The sequence below is a fragment of the Colias eurytheme genome, chromosome 10 (assembly GCF_061535395.1).
Source record: "Colias eurytheme isolate Ceu_HAF_F1 chromosome 10, ilColEury1 Martin Lab GWU primary, whole genome shotgun sequence".
In the NCBI taxonomy this organism is placed as follows: domain Eukaryota; kingdom Metazoa; phylum Arthropoda; class Insecta; order Lepidoptera; family Pieridae; genus Colias; species Colias eurytheme.
The window spans coordinates 7,529,229-7,547,280 of record NC_142989.1 but is presented as its reverse complement, the minus strand read 5'-3'; the positions used below and the strand labels follow the sequence as shown (position 1 = coordinate 7,547,280).

At 30.7% G+C, this 18,052-nt stretch overlaps 2 protein-coding genes across 3 annotated transcripts in view; both read left to right on the top strand.

The window, feature by feature from the left end:
- The first annotated feature begins 483 nt into the window (after window positions 1–483).
- On the top strand, window positions 484–8,205 carry LOC149905287 (angiotensin-converting enzyme-like). 2 transcript variants are annotated; one of them, XM_090106199.1, is made up of 13 exons: window positions 484–531; window positions 3,369–3,590; window positions 3,885–4,140; window positions 4,394–4,537; window positions 4,741–4,932; window positions 5,211–5,308; window positions 5,555–5,727; window positions 5,811–5,935; window positions 6,270–6,397; window positions 6,589–6,803; window positions 7,121–7,261; window positions 7,594–7,769; window positions 8,088–8,205. In XM_090106199.1, the coding sequence occupies exons 2-13, from the start codon at window positions 3,369–3,371 to the stop codon at window positions 8,165–8,167; spliced, it is 1,950 nt and encodes a 649-aa protein (XP_089962325.1). In that variant the 5' UTR covers window positions 484–531; the 3' UTR covers window positions 8,168–8,205. The 2 variants fall into 2 exon arrangements, with proteins under 2 accessions (XP_089962325.1, XP_089962326.1); XM_090106200.1 differs by lacking the exon at window positions 484–531 and adding an exon at window positions 3,080–3,189.
- A 5,539-nt stretch (window positions 8,206–13,744) lies between these two features.
- Window positions 13,745–18,052, top strand: part of Ance-3 (angiotensin-converting enzyme Ance-3) — a 101,383-nt gene continuing 97,075 nt past the window's right edge. The window contains exon 1 of the mRNA XM_090106718.1: window positions 13,745–14,505. Coding sequence (XP_089962844.1) covers window positions 13,879–14,505 — 627 coding nt within the window. The 5' untranslated portion in view covers window positions 13,745–13,878. The remainder of the gene's footprint in view (window positions 14,506–18,052) is intronic.

Here is an 18,052-nt window from a genome sequence, read left to right as displayed (position 1 = left end):
TGGTCACAATGAATTACTAATTTATTACTAACTAGATTTCCGCCCGCGGCTTCGCCCGCGCAGTCAAAGAAATACCCGCATAGTTCCCGTTCCCGTGGGATTTCCAGGATTGCGTCATTTTCTCGGGATAAAAAGTAGCCTATGTCCTTTCTCAGGTATCAAAATATCTCCATACAAAATTTCATGAAAATTGGTTCAGTAGTTTAGGCGTGATTGAGTAACAGACAGACAGACAGAGTTACATTCGCATTTATAATATTAGTATGGATTTATAAAAATATTTTAATTCTTTACAATGTTTCCTTTTATTTTTAAATATGCGAAACAACAAAAATTAGTTAACTAATCAATGTTTGTATTCTATATTATCGTAATCTAAAATACGACTTGCCGTCTATCATCTGTAGATGTTAAAGGATACAAAGGGCTCTTAAAACTTGAAACTCGACTCTGCTGTTGCAGTACGATAAAATAAATCGATAAAATAAAATCTTGAATAGTTTGCATCTAGGGCTAGACGGAACAACACCGGTAAGTGGCTCCTAGACGAGTATTTTAAAAATATTTATTATTTAGGTATTTATTTCAGATAAAAAAAAACTGTTCCTAAAGGTTTATTTTTGTAAAGTTGGTTTTAATAGAATCTCATCATGAAATCTTATCATCTTATTTTACACGTAATTACCTATAAGTACTAAAACCTAACTTCATTTATTTGCGATAAAAAATATTCCTTTCAATACGTTTATGCATCGAATTGCAATTATTGTTATTTTGATCTTAGATAATAAATGTAAATGTTGTGTATAATTTTCTTTTTATAGGTACTAAAAATATTATATTAGGTATACAATGAAGGATATTTCCTATATTCCTACCTTTGAAACTGCTAGAATCAATCACAAAAAATTAGGTACCTAACTAGGTATTTATGCCTTTTAAAGTTGTTTACTCATGTCCTTTGAGTTGAAGTAATTAAAGTATCATGTGGTAGCATATTATTTTAGCATATTCATATTATTGTAAATAATGTATCTACTGTTGTGCTGTTCGATGTTTATATATACAACAGAACTTCGATTACACATTCGATTACAAGTTTACAATATAGTACATAAATTGACTTGATAAATAAATTATTTTAATATATAGCATACATGTAGATAAACTATAAATATTTAAATTTACATTGTAAATAATTTTTATATTTAGGAACGAAGGAAAGGGTTTGAAACATTTTCGTGTGTCGAATATTATTTTATCTAAAACCGAGAAACGGAAATTCTAAAATTTCACGTCATACAAATAGTAAAGTTACTTTGCCAAATTACATTAAAATGTACGGATAAAATAATACAAGCACGAAATTAACGATGTCTTGAACTACGATAATAATAATAATAAGTAATAGGTACATTAAGCTAAGCTTTGAATTAAATAGAACTTCTAGATTATGGTAGAGGTACCATTAGCGTAAATTTTAATTCTACTTTGAAAATTGATATTATTTGATGGTGGGGGAGTTTGTGAAGTCCTCTTTACTATTCTATAGTTACTGGACCAGCCTTACAATGTCATGTTTATGGCTATTGTAATTAGCTGATCTCAACAGTTGACGATCATTATGCACGTTAGAATACTAGAAGCATTACTGTTTTATAGACTACATCAATAATTAAGGTACCCAACTCCGAGAACAGTAAGCTTTTCTGTTTCAAAAAATTTATTTACTTATTATCCTACCTTGAAAAATATTTTTCGTTCTAAATGTCCTTATGAGTGAAGTCGTCATCCTCATTGGTTTCGGGCACAATGTAGACGGACAAAAGGCTTCAAAATCTCAAACAAGCATGACAAACAGAACAACATACTAATTCATTTGCATATTCAAAAAATGCCTACATTTAGTGAGAATGTCAGTTTAGCTCTAGTATGTGTTCAAATAGTGCTTTTTATCGTAATTATATTTATTGAAAATGCCTTGTGGATACTGTTCGGAGACAGCGAAGAAAGTTTTACTAGTAAGTAAAAGGAGACTAATAAATTGATTCTAAACTAAAAACTTGTACTTTCAGAAATAATTTAAATAGGGCTCAAATCATAATCATTGATCAGATCAACGTGATAGATGTAATAGTATTAGAGCTTAGGATACAAATATAATCGTAAAAAGTGGTAAAATATAACGGAATTATAATAATATAGGTACTCCACAATTCTTATGCAAGTAGTAAAAACAATTTTATCGAGCACTATGACAAAGATATATTTTTTTTTCTGTTTAATAGATTTATAGGACAAATTTATTCAATCAATGTTTATCGTAAATACAATTGAATTACTGCTGTACTCACGAGTAATAAACACAAAATATAGGGCTAATAGAAAAAAATGAAGAGTAGTTTAGCTGGCATTTGAATAATTAACCAAACTATACTGGTAGAAAAATTCACATACCTCAAGATATGCGATAGGTAAATTTTATCCAAAATATTATTATACAACAAATACAAACGCCTGAAAGTACTTTAGAAAATATCTCCAGTAGATAAGATTACGTCCAAACTCTCAGATCAACCGAGTATCATCTGAAAATATCATTATTATTTATTTCATGAAGATAATATAAAAAAAAATATCTCGTATTATGTTTTACAATGGAATAAATATAACTTTTGTCATAAAATGTATTTAAGTATTTTGTTTTAAATAACGTGGTAGACGAGAAAATTTAGATTTTCTAATTAACAATATATCTATACTAATAAAATAAAGCTGAAGAGTTTGTTTGTTTGGTTAGTTGAAAACGCTAATCTCAGGAACTACGGGTCATTTATCGAGGAATAAATGCGCTAAGATCAATAAGAGCGGAGAATTACGAGTAAAACCACAATGCAAAGCTAGCACATAATATACATAGAGAGCATTCCCTTGAATGTTAGTAAATATTTTCATAGTAATTGATTTAGATCACTGCACCGGGTCGTCAACGTGAAGCCCACCTTGACATCGATGCCGATGCATTGTTTTTCTTATAGTTAAATGCCTTTATAAATGGGCATAAAATGTAAATAATATCGATTTTGTATACTTGTCCGTTCGCTATTGCTTGTAAATTTTATGTCCAGCCTTCGAAGTTTGTGTAATTTAATTCCAAGAGGTATTAATGGTGCACATTTCACAATTTAAGTAGGTACCTATGTACATAGTACATGTATAAACTTATAATTATTACCAGTAGGTCCTATAAACTCTCTAACTTCCAGACCAAACACAGTGATATTCATTTATATTAATGGAATGATTCTTACTCCTATTATATTTAAATAATTTTATTCCTATTTCTTTATTTATGTATTTATTAATAGATGATGTTGAAAATTCTCGGTGAGCTGGCCCTGCTAGGGGCAATTGCCTCTGTATTCATAGTCGCAGCTCAGGGTCGCGCACAAGAAAGAGCCGCGGAGGAAAACTCCGGGAGAGAGTACATGAGATCCCTTGACGAGATCATGGGTAAAGCTAAAAATAAACTTACGCTGGCTGCATGGGCTTATGAGTCAAATATCACTAAATATAATGAAGATAAATATGTAAGTAACAAATAAGCTTATTTTTTAGAGATGAATGGAGATATATCTCCATTCATCTCTATACTTATGTTTTTTTTGGGTTTGTAATATATTACAAACCCAAAAATGGATTCAACAAAACATGACATTTAGGTTGATAAAATATGAGACTCATTTGAAACTGAATTATTTGTTCAATATGGAGAATTCATATTATATTGTATGTCTACTTTCGGAGCAATCGTAAATATCGTCTAATGTCTTCTGTGGATACCCCTTGTTAAAAATAAATATGTTCTTAAATTTCATTTTCAGCTGCAAACATCTCTAGAAATCGCCGAGGAAGAGAAAGAATATTGGAAAGAAACCATGACATATCTATGGCATGAGTTCTACGATGAAGATCTAAAGAGAATGTTCAAGAAATATTCGGTATTGGGAACTTCAGCACTACCAGAGGACTTGAATCAAAGGCTCATTCAAGCGATAAATAACATGAAGGCTACTTACGCAAAAGCAACCATTTGTGACTTTAAAGATCCAAGTAAATGCGACTTGACTATTGAACCAAGTAAGTACATTTCTTTGAAACTAAGAAAAGTAATGTTTTAGAGTTTAGACTATACGTTTAGACTATATATCATATTTTTAATACTAGAACTACCAATAATTATCACCACAGTCTCTAAAAAAAATTATTTTCATTCTCCATTTATGTTTTCATAATAATATAAGTAACAAAAATCACCTTGTAATTAAGAAATCTACTCAAAATGTCTGTGTTCTATATAAATCAAATTTGTAACTAACTTTTGTATCAACAGGTGTCACGAATATTTTCGCAAAGAGTCAAGATGCAGATGAATTAAAGCAAGCGTGGTTACAATGGCATGAGGCAGCCGGGGCAGCCTCTAAAGGCAATTTTACAGAATACGTTCAAATGTACAATGAAGCGGCTAAATTGAATGGTGTGTTTTGATAATTTTTTTTTAAATAATTGACTAAAAATCTAAGTTTAGGGATAGAAAATAGATTTAGCTGGCGTTATTTTTACATTAAATAAAAGAAGATAGTAAGTACATAGAATATAATGTGATACTATATTCTAATATAACTGATTTTTTTTTTTATTATCAAGGCAATAATATTTTACTCACATACATTTTTACAGGTTTTGATAATGTAGCGCAATGGTGGTTAAGCGAATATGAAACATCAGACATTGAAGACCAATTAGCAAACCTTTGGTCGCAAGTGAAGCCTCTGTACGAACAAATACACGCGTATGTAAGGAGACATTTGAGAGAAAAATATGGTGACGATGTCGTGTCCGCAAAGGGCCCGATTCCTGCACACTTATTGGGTAAATCAATGTTTTTTTATTTAATATCTAGCAATTAAATATTTAAATCGTTATCACTTATTTTAGGCTTGTATGTTATATAAATTGTTTAATTTTAGATTTATAAAATATAGTTATTGACAGTTAATATTATAAATAGTTAAAATATATTATGGACCTTTTTTAGACGTACCATAAACTGTTTTTTTTTTTTAATATAATGCTCTCGTACTCTCTCGTATGTATTGTAAATTCTTATACAATTTACAACCATTTGAAAATATTTTATCTTTTTTCAGGAAATATCTGGGCACAGACTTGGAACAATGTAGAGCAGTTCACCAAACCTTTTCCGAACAAGCTCGATATTGATGTCACAGATGCTTTAGTTCAACAGGTATGTGTTCCTCATTTGTTATTTTTTTAGCACGTGAATACTTGTCTCGATAAATATGTAAAAAAATAAACATTTATTCTGTTCAGTAGTTTATTTGTAGTGAATAAACATAAAAAATAAAAATTAAATGACCTACTGAAAATACGGCTTATGGTTAAGTAAGGAATTATTATAAAACCGAAAACGTACGATTAGGTACCACACATTACGATGTACAAAAGTACATTATAGCAATTATTATTTCAGAACTACACCGCATTGAAGTTTTTCCAAACGGCTGAAGACTTCTTCAAGTCTCTCAATCTAAGCGGTATGCCAGATTTGTTCTGGGATCGGTCCATCATTGAAAAGCCCGATGATGGCCGAGATATGGTTTGTCATGCTTCTGCCTGGGATTTCTTCGATCGTGAAGACTTTAGGTAATTTTAACTTTTCAACATTCTAAATCATATTAAAACAAATGGAAAATATATGTATTAACATGTTACATTTTTGTGTTTAGAATTAAGCAATGTACGTCAATCACCAGTGACTTCTTCACCACGACGCACCATGAAATGGGTCATATTCAGTATTATTTACAGTACAAAGACCAGCCCGTTGTTTATAGACAAGGAGCGAATCCTGGTGAGTTATATTATATTATATTTATAGTCACGACAAAAGGAAGTGTTAATATCTGTGTAGTAAGATTCGCATAAAATTCTGCAGCACCAAAATCGCTATGCCAACACAATTTTCCTATACCTAGTCACAATAAATATTAACACCACTATCAATAACATTTACTAAAACTGTAAAAGAACCTATTTTATTAAAAAAATACGCTTTAAACTAGAAATTGGATCGATGGATTCGTACTTAAAAATACGCATTTCAATTTAAAAGTTGTACCTTTCTTTCTTTGACATATTATATGGATACTTTAAAATTTCCTAAATTCCTACATAATTAATTTCAGGATTCCATGAAGCTGTAGGTGATGTCATCGCTCTGTCTGTGGCAACACCAAAACATTTAAAACTAATGGGATTACTTGAAGATGATCCTGAAGACAAAGAATCAAATATTAACCAGCTCTATAAAATGGTAAATTAAAATAATTGCTATTATGATAATTTAAATTATAACATTATGAATTACTTAAGAAGTCTTATCAAGATCGTAATTATGACGACCAAAGAATAACAAATATATTATACAACATTCTTCTGTAGTCATTATTTATACCTACCTAGATTCTGGAATATACTTAATCAAATAAAATAATAATATTGCAGGGCTTGCAAAAGATAGTGTTCCTCCCATTCGGGTACCTCCTTGACATATACCGCTACGGCGTGTTCAGAGGGACGACAACTCCAAATGACTACAACTGCCACTTTTGGCAGCTAAGAGAATCTATTCAGGGCATCGAACCCCCAACAACAAGAACGGAAAATGACTTCGATCCAGCTGCGAAATACCATGTCTCCGCAGATGTTGAATATATGAGGTAATTAATAAGACTAAACTATAAAGATAAACAGGCATATAGGAAAAAGACAGGGAAAACGGGAAATAAACGAAGAATGTATTGAAATTATATGGGTAGAGTTTGTAAAAGATAGAAATTGTATTCCAAACTCAATTATTAATCAGATCGGACTATAATTGTCTTGTCCTGATGATGAGAGAATAATGGAGCCCTTTGAATATAAAAACATATATAACTATAATACCAATAAATTACTTTCTTACCAAGCAACCTATTATAATAAGTTTTTAACATATTTTATATCAATAATTAAAATAATTTATTAAACGTTTCAGATACTACATCTCTTACATAATACAGTTCCAATTCCACCGCTCCATGTGTCAGTTAGCAGGCGAGTACACTCCGGGAGATCCGAGCAAACTATTGTCCAATTGTGACGTTTATAACAATACTGCTGCCGGAAATGCTTTACAGTAAGTAAAATATATCCCTGCTTTAGATGAGGGAAAAAAAGCCTATAAAGCTTTTTATTAAAATCGTAACAAACAAAAAAATCAAATCTCTCCTCTTTATAATATTAGTTTATTAGTAAGTAAAATTCATACCGCAGGCCTCGCATCCTCCTTATTAGATACAAAAAGCTCTAGATCCGAGCCGAGAGGTTCTTGACTTAAATCGTAATACAAACAACGTAAAACAACAACGTAAACAATTCATACTTTTCTTTTTCGCAAGTTTAGTTAAACTGTGTGTTAAACTGAAAATCCTTAAGAAATACATATTTATTTTAGAAACTTTCTTTCAGAAATATGCTGAAACTAGGATCATCAAAGCCTTGGCCGGACGCGATGGAAGTTCTAACAGGACAAAGGAACATGGACGCTAGCGGGGTTATGGAATACTTTCAACCGCTTTATGATTGGCTGAAAGAAGAAAATGCACGTACGGGAGAATATATTGGATGGGAACCTAGTACAGTCCGTGAGTATTGTTTATCTTGGCATTTATTACATAATCCTTACTTATATTTTTTTCTTACTTCTATCAATCTTTAACGTCTCATCGGAGCGATGTTATATATTTTTTGTGTTTCCTTAGAACTATCTCCTAGTAGGAGGATTAAACATCACATTTCCGTATGGAAATTTTTCTTTGACTAAGTTGGCTAAGCCGCGGATGGAAACCTTAACTAATATAACAGGATGCTTAGCTTATTCTCTGATGAATTGCGATGTGTTTTATAGGAGCCTCGATTCTATGTATCTATAATTTGACTAATCTTTGAATTTTTCATTACAGAATATTGCACTCAAGAACAAAGAAGCTTTATGGACCAAACAGGATTTAAAGAACGGCTTGCGAAGTACCTTAAGAATTAATCTATAAATTATTGTAATATATTTATAATAAATTATCATTTCATGACTCAAAATGTAGTTTCATTTCTACTTACAAGAGTTACAAAATAACAGTTTCTAAATAGAGCAATCTAAAATTTTCCGACACTAGATCCCAATGATATATATTTCTCAACACACACATTTTTATTTAATATATAAAAAGGAGAGAGATACTGTGCTTAAATATAGACATTAAAATTTAAAACACACTTTATTGTAGAGAAAATACGAAAAATTGTTAAGGAATACAAGTAGTGATCTTGTTGTATATAATTTCATTTAGTTATTTTGAAATGGCTATACTTCATCACACATCATTACATACAGGCCATATTTTTATAAACAATATCCAGAACTGTCATCGTTACAAACAAAATTAAAGTGATTTTAACGAGAATGATGTCATAACAATCGTTCCAAATCCTTTCAATGGAGGGAAGTCACACAATCGAGCGTTTCAGCCGTGACCTACCGAGTGACAAATTGAAAAAAAATAATATAAAAGAAGTACGTGATATTGCTATAAGTCCATTCACAATTCCGCAAATATGGAGTATATTAAAATTTTACGGTAGGATGGTAAATATCTTAATCGATACAGAAATATGTTCTCGATATAGAGATAAAGTTACAACAGATTTTACAACAGATTATTTCTGTAATAGAGCTATTATTAAATTATTTGTTAGATATCTTCAATTTAAAATAAATAGTGAGTTGGTAGCTAAGCGCAATCATGGCATAACGATATTAATTCCGAAAAAATATTAAAAAAAGCCCTAAATATTATAACGTTCATCTAGCCAAAACAGCATATTTTTTACCACCCCTTATTACGCTGAAACGATAAGATTGCAAATCGAAATGTTTTTGTAAATAAACCGCAAAAGCCACAAGTTGACAACAAAAAATCAATGTATTCGCTTATTTCAGACATAAAAACTACTGAACTTTAATTTTCCCCATGACTCAGATTTAAATACTGAGAAGAAATACTGCTATTGTTTGTTAATTATTACGGAGATTTATATTAAAGATGAATTCCAAGTGAGAATTTAATGCTATTATTTTTAATTAGTAATGAGTAAAAAGTTCATTGACTCATTATACACAATTTGTATAATATGGCCTATGTGAGTTCCGAATAATTTTGATAAAGATTCCTGTAATATTGTCATGCATACCTACTCAAAAACGCACAGACATAACAATTATTTTAACATAGAGCAAGCTTTAATTGAGTTCATATTATTGGGTTCAGTGCGACCATAGAAATCTAAATAACAAGACACATAGAAGTGCTAGAATGTCATAATTCGTATGAAAACCGCTGTCGCCAAAATCAACACATTCAAACCGAAAGCTAAACAGTACACACAAGTAAACTATGCCTTTTATTGGACAGCTTGATTTTAGTGAAAACTAACTTATCTATTAAATTAAGCTTTTGAATATGTATCCTAACGCTCGAATTTACGGTTTATTTTAGAATAACATCCCTAAGTATATGAGACTTTTTGCTCCAATACGAACAAACGTGATAATAAGAATGGTCGACTGTGTCATTCATTGTTATTTCGATTACTATGGTGACACTCGTAATACTTGTAAATATTCTATAATTTTAAGGAAAAACGGCATTATTTCTAAAAAAATATATTTTCCGATGAAATATTATTCCTTTATAAGTATAATTACAACTTGTGGAAGAATTTCCGCAATGGGAATTGCTGAAACACACCATGTTTACACTCATACGTCTCCAGAGCAACTGAACAGTGACGAATGCACTGGTGATGTGCAAATCACCTGAGTGGCGACAAGGTCACGCACGCTTACGACTTCTAGTGTCTTGTTATTTAGATTTCTATGAGTGCGACACATTGTTATGAATTTTTTATATGAATACATGTTCCATTTTCTTCGTCCCATATTTGGTATTTCATACCATGTACAATGTACTTACTACATATTATCATATTTATTAATAGCATCTACATTTTTATTCGCAAACTGCTCATTAATGTATTCAAGTTATACAAACATTTTACTACAAATATACTAAAATTATATCCATTTTTTACTCAGATAAAATGCGACATTACTCTTAATTGCGCAGCCATTCTGACCTAGGCTATTAATTTTTGCCCAGTTAAAATAGTAACAACAATAAATCTGAATCTACAATAGCAAAGGCCATCAGTTATAATAAAATTATCTCTATTCATGACGCGCACGAGTAGCCACGAAGCAGTTACCAGCATCATGTTATGGCCATCTCAAGGTAAAGCAGAACTAACCAAGATTAAGTCTCCTATTCATCAATTTATAAAGTGGGAAAGTCCTTATTGTCACCAAGTCTTGTATTGAAGAAATAAAGTCCCTAATTACTATATTTACTTGAAATTTTTTCCTCTATAATTAAAGTAACTATCGTGTAAGTCTAAGGTTTTGATGAGTCACTAGATAATTACATTATCTCTTTCCCCATTAAACCTTCGACTAACTCACGAACTGAAACACCATGATTGACATAGCAATAAATTATAAGTTTATGAAAAAAAAAATATTCAAAAACAATCATGAAATAGGTACTAAACCAATACATAAAAAAGTTCTCAAACAATCCCCAAACATTTTTAAAAGTCACATATATACAATTTGCATACGTGCATATTCATATGTTCCTAATTTTTTATAAAATTTTATGAATGTTTTCTATAATATAAGTAAATAAAATGTATATATTTTTATATACATTTTACGAAAAAGTAATTTATATTCATAAAACATGAAACTATTCCATCTAACTACCTTATCTTTCTGGAAATTAAGAAGGTTTATTAGGATCCGAATAGATAACCTGCTGACTGACCGCTTTACCCTTGGCACGTACGTCCTTTTAATGAAACAATTATATTTTTATGAATATATATCATCTAAACTCTTTGATCGATAATTGATTATACTAATAATGGGAACTTCCTGAAACATGCAAATATAAATTTACTGTATGTCCTGCGTGGTTACACCCAAAATCAAGTATAATATAGCTTTTGTGTCAATCTCGTACATAAGCTACATCATAGCCAAGTATTATCAAAATCTGTTCAGTGGTTTTCACATGGATAACACATACATACCAACTACATCCATCCTCACAAACTTTTACGTTTATGATATTGTACATCCTTACTAATATTATAAATGCGAAAGTAACTCTGTCTGTCTGTCTGTCTGTTACTCAATCACGCCTAAACTACTGAACCAATTTGCATGAAATTTGGTATGGAGATATTTTGATACCCGGGAAAGGACATAGGCTACCTTTTATTGCGAAATATGTACCACGGGCGAAGCCGGGGCGGACCACTAGTAAGATATAATTTTATACTGATTTCCGGTACACTGATTTTGTGGTTATCGCGTGGATAATAACTAAGAAATCAAACTAGGCGTAAAATAAATCAACTAAAACGTAAGCCTATTTTATTTATTTAATTATCTTAGGTATATCAATATCAAACAATAGCGCATAATAAAGAAAAATGTTATATTGCATAATTAAAACAGTCGAACACGCCATACCAAGCATATTTTTAATAATCAACAAATAAAAAGCCTTCAATAATTACCTATATTTGTATGCGACGTATAACCACACTAATGATATACTAGAGTAGAATTATCATACAACACAGATATTCCCACGGTAACTAGGACAAAAGGAAAATTGCCTACGGAGCGATGTCAAGATGTAACGCACATTACACTTATGTGTTTGACTTTGGATATAAGTATATCCTAATTTTTATGCCCAAGGTATGATGTAGATGTGACTAAAATATCATGCATATTATATGCATCTAATTCATGTATTATTTTGTTAAATTTATAGGTACTAATATATTAAAAGAGGAAGTATTTGCTTGTTTGTTACGATACAAACGATACGAACTGCAACAACATTCTGAGTACTCTTTATAAACAATCAGTTTAGTTTACTACACATACTTCTACATCTTCAATGTTTCGTATAGTTATTACATAAAAATATAATAAATATTGATATATAATTTTTCATCGTCTTAAAACATTATATGAATGTGGTTGTTAACAATATATCTAAGTACTAAATTATATAAGAAAATACAAAAACCTCATTAATGTTAAGGCAGTTTTCACAATGCCCCATTAACGTGTGCTACTTTCATTCCTTATCAGTTATCACTTTAGGCTCTATAGTTTGTCATATTTAGTTAAAGTAGTAACGAATTGATTAATCTGTTTATAGTAGGCTAAGAAAGAAAACTATTATATGAAGATACTGAAAGATTATGATGACCCTTTCATCTCTAGAATTTTTTTTTCTAAGGGCCGATTTTTCAATGCTTGGATAAAACTTATCCGTCCAATAAAGTATCTATTACACGATAATATTTAAATGTCACGTAAACTGTCAAATACGGGCAATTAGAATACGTTTTTAAAATGGTAGTTTTATACATTATTCGACGAATAAGTTTTATCCAAGCATTGAAAAATCGGCCCTAAGTGGCATAGGAAAAGCCAGATGAACCAGCTTGTAATATTTTTACAGGTAAGAATATACCTTTGGTTTAGACTTGAAATATTAGTTTGAAAATTCTGGCTTACGTCATAAAATTAAAATATTCTAAGCTTGAACGCACTAATTGTAAAACGATGTTCCACGCCTGTGCTATGCTCCTTACAAAATCTACATGTAACTCAAAACTCATTTAAAACACTTTCATTAAGTTTAAAAGTGGGTTCTTTGGAAAGCGTAATTATGACACTTTAGGTGGGCCCAATGTTGAGTAATGTTTGGTAAAAAAAACAAATTTTTAGTGTAATTACATAATAAATAGCCTTAGACCAAGATTCAGTTTTAATCCTGATAATATTGCTCTATATTATATTGCTCTACTGATTTAAATCATAATAATTATGGTAGAGGCACAAGTTTTATAGTACCTATTTGAATATCATTATTTGATGTATATCTTAAAATAACATCATATTATTTTTCTTGTTTACATAGTAATTTGGTAGTTGAAAAAGTTAAGCAAATGTGCTGCAAATAAATTTTAAACATGAATATAAATTCTCAAAGTGCTTTCTCAATTTTCCAGTTTCTGGAATTTAAAAAGTATGAAATTAATGACATATTTTTTACCGTCCTATAAAGAAATTGAATTTTATCATTTAAATTGTATGCATTTTATGAATGTATTTATTTAGTAAATATTTAAATATCTCATTGGAGCTTCAAGAAGTAAAAGTTTCATTTTCTAAGAATTAATTTACTTACGCAAGTGGAGTTGCTAAAAAACTTCGATATGGAACTGTCATACTACGAAGGCTGCACGCACTTAATTTCATATACAGACGTGTGTTTCCTACTAACATGCCAAATTAACGCCTGCCTTCCAACAACTGCGATTTATCTTTACCTACCTATACAAGGTCCTCCAAGTTTGTACTTGGACAGACGCACAGAAAACAAAGCCGATTCACACGGCCTGAGTTCAAACAGGCGTCAACCAAACACAGTTGCCGCCGCGAGTGCAACCAGGTACCACGCACCATTGCTTACCACCATAACGCGATAACCCAGAATATCTATATCTACTAGGACAGTGATAACATTGTTCCTTACTCAGCCAGAAATGGCTTGTGCGCAAACGAGAAAGATTCTAAGCCTCTGGCTCCGTATTACTCTGCTGCCGGTCTTAATTCTAGCTGAACCACAGCTTGATCTTCCGCCGATAGTTTCATCTACCCAACGGAATCCATATGGATATGGTGTATCTAGTACGCAATCCAGTGTAGGAAATAACTTTGATAACAGAAACTTTCAGTACAGCACCGCTCGACCACAAAGCTCTGTTTCTGGAGGGTATCCTTCTTCGACGCCTTTTAGTGGGATAACTCCGGTTATAAGCAATAATGGCAACCCCAACTTTAACTACGCAAGCGGGCCCAGCTCCACCCTGCGTCCCTTTGACGACCGCAACCGCGATGATAGAATAGACATCAACAGTGACCCGAATTTTAGGAGGAATGACCCAAATTTTGTCAGGAACGATCCTAACTTTGCGGGGGCGAATCCGTTTGATTTTAACAGGGATCTTAATACAAATAGCATTGATAATAGAGTCAATCAAGTGAGCTTAAACCAGATTCGGGATTTCCTGAAACAAGCAGACGAGCAGGCTTCTAAGGAGTGCACGAACAATGTAGCGGCGCAGTGGAATTTCGAAACTGATGTTAATGATGTAACTCAACATGCTGCTGTGAGTAATTAACTTTTTATCTTCGTTTAAATTAGTCTATGTCTAGGAAAATTGCTACACTATGAATACCATAACATCTAATCTACATGCCCATGAGAATAATATCATAATAATATAATAATATCCCATCTACATACTAAACGAACTTTCTACTTATGAAATTTTCTGTATGTGAACATCAGTTCATCTGTTAAAAATGTTTTACATAAAAATATCGATATATACGAATACTATTAAATATCAAGGTACTCTATGAGTACTAGATTTATCTTATAATAAAATTAAAATTTAAAGTTAACAAGTTAGACAAAGTAGGAGTTTAAATATTAAGTAACATGCTCATATCATGCATTTTATTGAATTAAAGACAATTTAATACAAGGATTTTCACGTTGTAGTTACTACCATTAAACGCAAATTACAGCAGAGTATTCAGATGGCTATCAAGTAAACAATGTATGTACGTAACACTGCAAAAATGACTTGTGAGAAATCCTTTGATTTATTCTTTTGAATCCATGATTATTCTTCTTGAAAATATTCAGAACAAATCATAATTGAACGTATATAAGTTTTAAAATCTAACCTATTGAACAATAATATACAACAATATATGTTGAAAATATCGGAATCTTTAAACGTAGTTAGGTGAATTAAACAGAACAGCTAACAATTACATTTTATGAGCAATATTCAAAAATTAAAACTAATTACTTATTGTGTATGAAAATAGTACCCACTAAACTCTATAAAAAAGCCACTGCATCTAATAAATAATTTGGAAAATCCAAAAGTGCACGCCTTATAATTTTTTTTTAATAAATATTTATTAATTATTATTTTTGTTTATTTAATAACAATTAAACCACATCGAATCAGACCCTGAAAAATGAAAGGGTTCTATTCCTGAGCATACTCAAGCGTAAGAGAAAAAAAAAGACTCGATTAGTAAAGTATTTCGGTCGCTATCGTGTTAACAAGAAAAAGGATCCGCACATACAGACACACGGACGTCCAAGACAGAACTTTTTTAAACTGTTTTTTAACTAGTTTAAATAACAAAAATGACATCAAAAATATCATGAACGTTAAAAATAGTGTTTTTTCTTAATATGTGTGTGTATGTATTATCTTACAAGTGCAATGTATGATACATAAAGACATTTTAAGTTTGAAAAATCAGATGTTTTGCGCGAAGTGACAGTAGTACCCACCTCAACGCTTCGCTTATGAGGCGTGCAATAAGTCATGAACCTTCAGTTCCTTTAATTTTGTAAAAAAATACTGTTTTTGTTTTTGTGACAGTAATTGAAGATATCTCATATCACCAAAGGGATATCAAAAGACGGGAAAATATGTAATCGACGCGTAACAATAAGCCATTGATGAGAGAATACCATTGTTGAATAAGAAAACTAGTGCAATTCATTCCTATGCTTTTACAATTAGCAAGGAATATAAATTTCAAATTTGAAAATAATAATAAATAAGCATGTATCTAGTTCACACAGAAAAGGACACAGTATACATATAATATCAAAAACTTTAAATACCAAATATCCACATAACAAACAAAATGGAATAAATTTTACAAAAAAACGTTATAAGGTAAAATATTATAATAAGATCGTTTGTTGTTAATTGTTACGGCTAACATGCACAAAATATTCATACCTATAGACGAAGATAGAACCTCCTCCTTTTGTTTTTGGAAGTCGGTTAAAAATTCATTAAATACCTAATTAAACTCAAACTCAAACATTTATTTATTCAATTAGACTTCTTCTAGAAGCACTTTTGAATCTTGATTATATATTTTTAACATTTACCACCAATAATTAACTCTTAGATATCAATTTAAACATTTTTTTCATGCCCAGACAAAAAGATACATTTGAACTCGATATATACATACGCAAAACTATACTTACGTATATAATAGTTTTATTTATAGATATTTTATACGAAAACTAATTATTACAATAGCATTTAATAGAATTGTTATTGTATCAATGTTAAGGTCATTCAAATAACGATTAGCGAACATAATCTAGAAGCTATAACTCACATAACTTAAGTTATATAAGCTCACTTCACTTATATAATGGACTAACAACTATTAGGCTCGGCGCTATTACTTATGTGTACATACATGACAATAAATCAGTAGAGAAAGCAACTGATTTGATTACAAAAGTTTCTGGGACTCATTTTAAGTATTTTTTTAATAAAACTACATTTCAATTATACAATGTACAAATTCAAATGTACAGGTTTAAATATCAAACATCATATACCTAGAGCTTCATTTGTGAACTATGTAATAAATCATCTGATATACTCTTATGTATATATTTTATATACATGAGAGTATTTTATGCAATGATCAAAAAATAATTGAACTCTAACATTACATTTACATATTTCCGCAGTTACGTACGTAAAAATGCTATAATTTGCATTATTAGTTATTAGTATATTCAAATCATATTATTTTTATGTGGGTAATACAGTTTGTTATATTATCATTAATATAATTTCAGTAAAAAATCACTCATCACCTAGGATATACTTGGTAGGTAAACTAGGTAACCATTTTTTATAGCTGACCATATACACCGGAAAAATAAAACCATAATTCCTTTAGAATATGAACTTAGGTATTATTTTTATTTTATAGATAAATTTGTTATGGTTGTTTTGCCATTGTTGTCTGCAATAACAATAGAATAAATGGCAGGATGTCCCGACACCAATCGATAGGCCGTAGTTAAATATCGTGTTTGTTACACAACCATTAGTTAACGATCTGACTTATAAAAATATACGACCGAGATAAAAAATTACATATTATAAGATACATGACTAAGTTCTAGATATGATATAAGTTCCAGAACATTCATCGAAGTTATTGATGTAAAAGAATGGAAAATTTGAAATAAAATTCTTTGAAATAAATGTCTCTAAATCAAATTGCATCTTTTTACAACCCTAAAACGCATTTTTTTCAAAAGCTAGGTGATGAACATACGTAACATACATATTACGTAGGTCATTCGACATAGGCATCATTTACAAGGCGAAACAATTTTGTGTCTATTATAAAGTTTATTGTATTAAGTAGACACTTATAGTTACATGGAAAATGTTTTATACATCATATTATTCCAAATTAATCATTAAATAACTTTCTGTGTTGTCTTGCAAGTCCAAACAATCTTATTGTTAGTCGTCACCGCGAAATGAACGCAAAAAATACCCACCTACTCTTCCTTCGTTCTACGCGAGACACACATGCAAGTACTGCTATTTCGTTTTAATAAAAATTACAGGTCTCTGCTACGTTATATACGAAAAATTATATATCGCAAATTATAGTAATACCAATATGTAATACGAATGTCACTTTTTGTCGCCAAGTAACACAAAGGGTACAATGGTCGATAAATACATTTCGTGCCTTCGCCTTGGTACATTTCTCACGGTCATGACACTGAAGCTAGATTTTTTGCTTTACATAAACTAGATTTACAAGTGCGCTTTAATT

Coding starts and splice junctions, on each gene's coding strand:
- LOC149905287 (XM_090106199.1), top strand. CDS start 3,369: ATGATGTTGAAAATTCTCGGTGAGCTGGCCCTGCTAGGGGCAATTGCC. Junction 6,398..6,588: donor TTAACCAGCTCTATAAAATG/GTAAATTAAAAT, acceptor ATAATATTGCAG/GGCTTGCAAAAGATAGTGTT. Junction 6,804..7,120: donor GCAGATGTTGAATATATGAG/GTAATTAATAAG, acceptor TAAACGTTTCAG/ATACTACATCTCTTACATAA.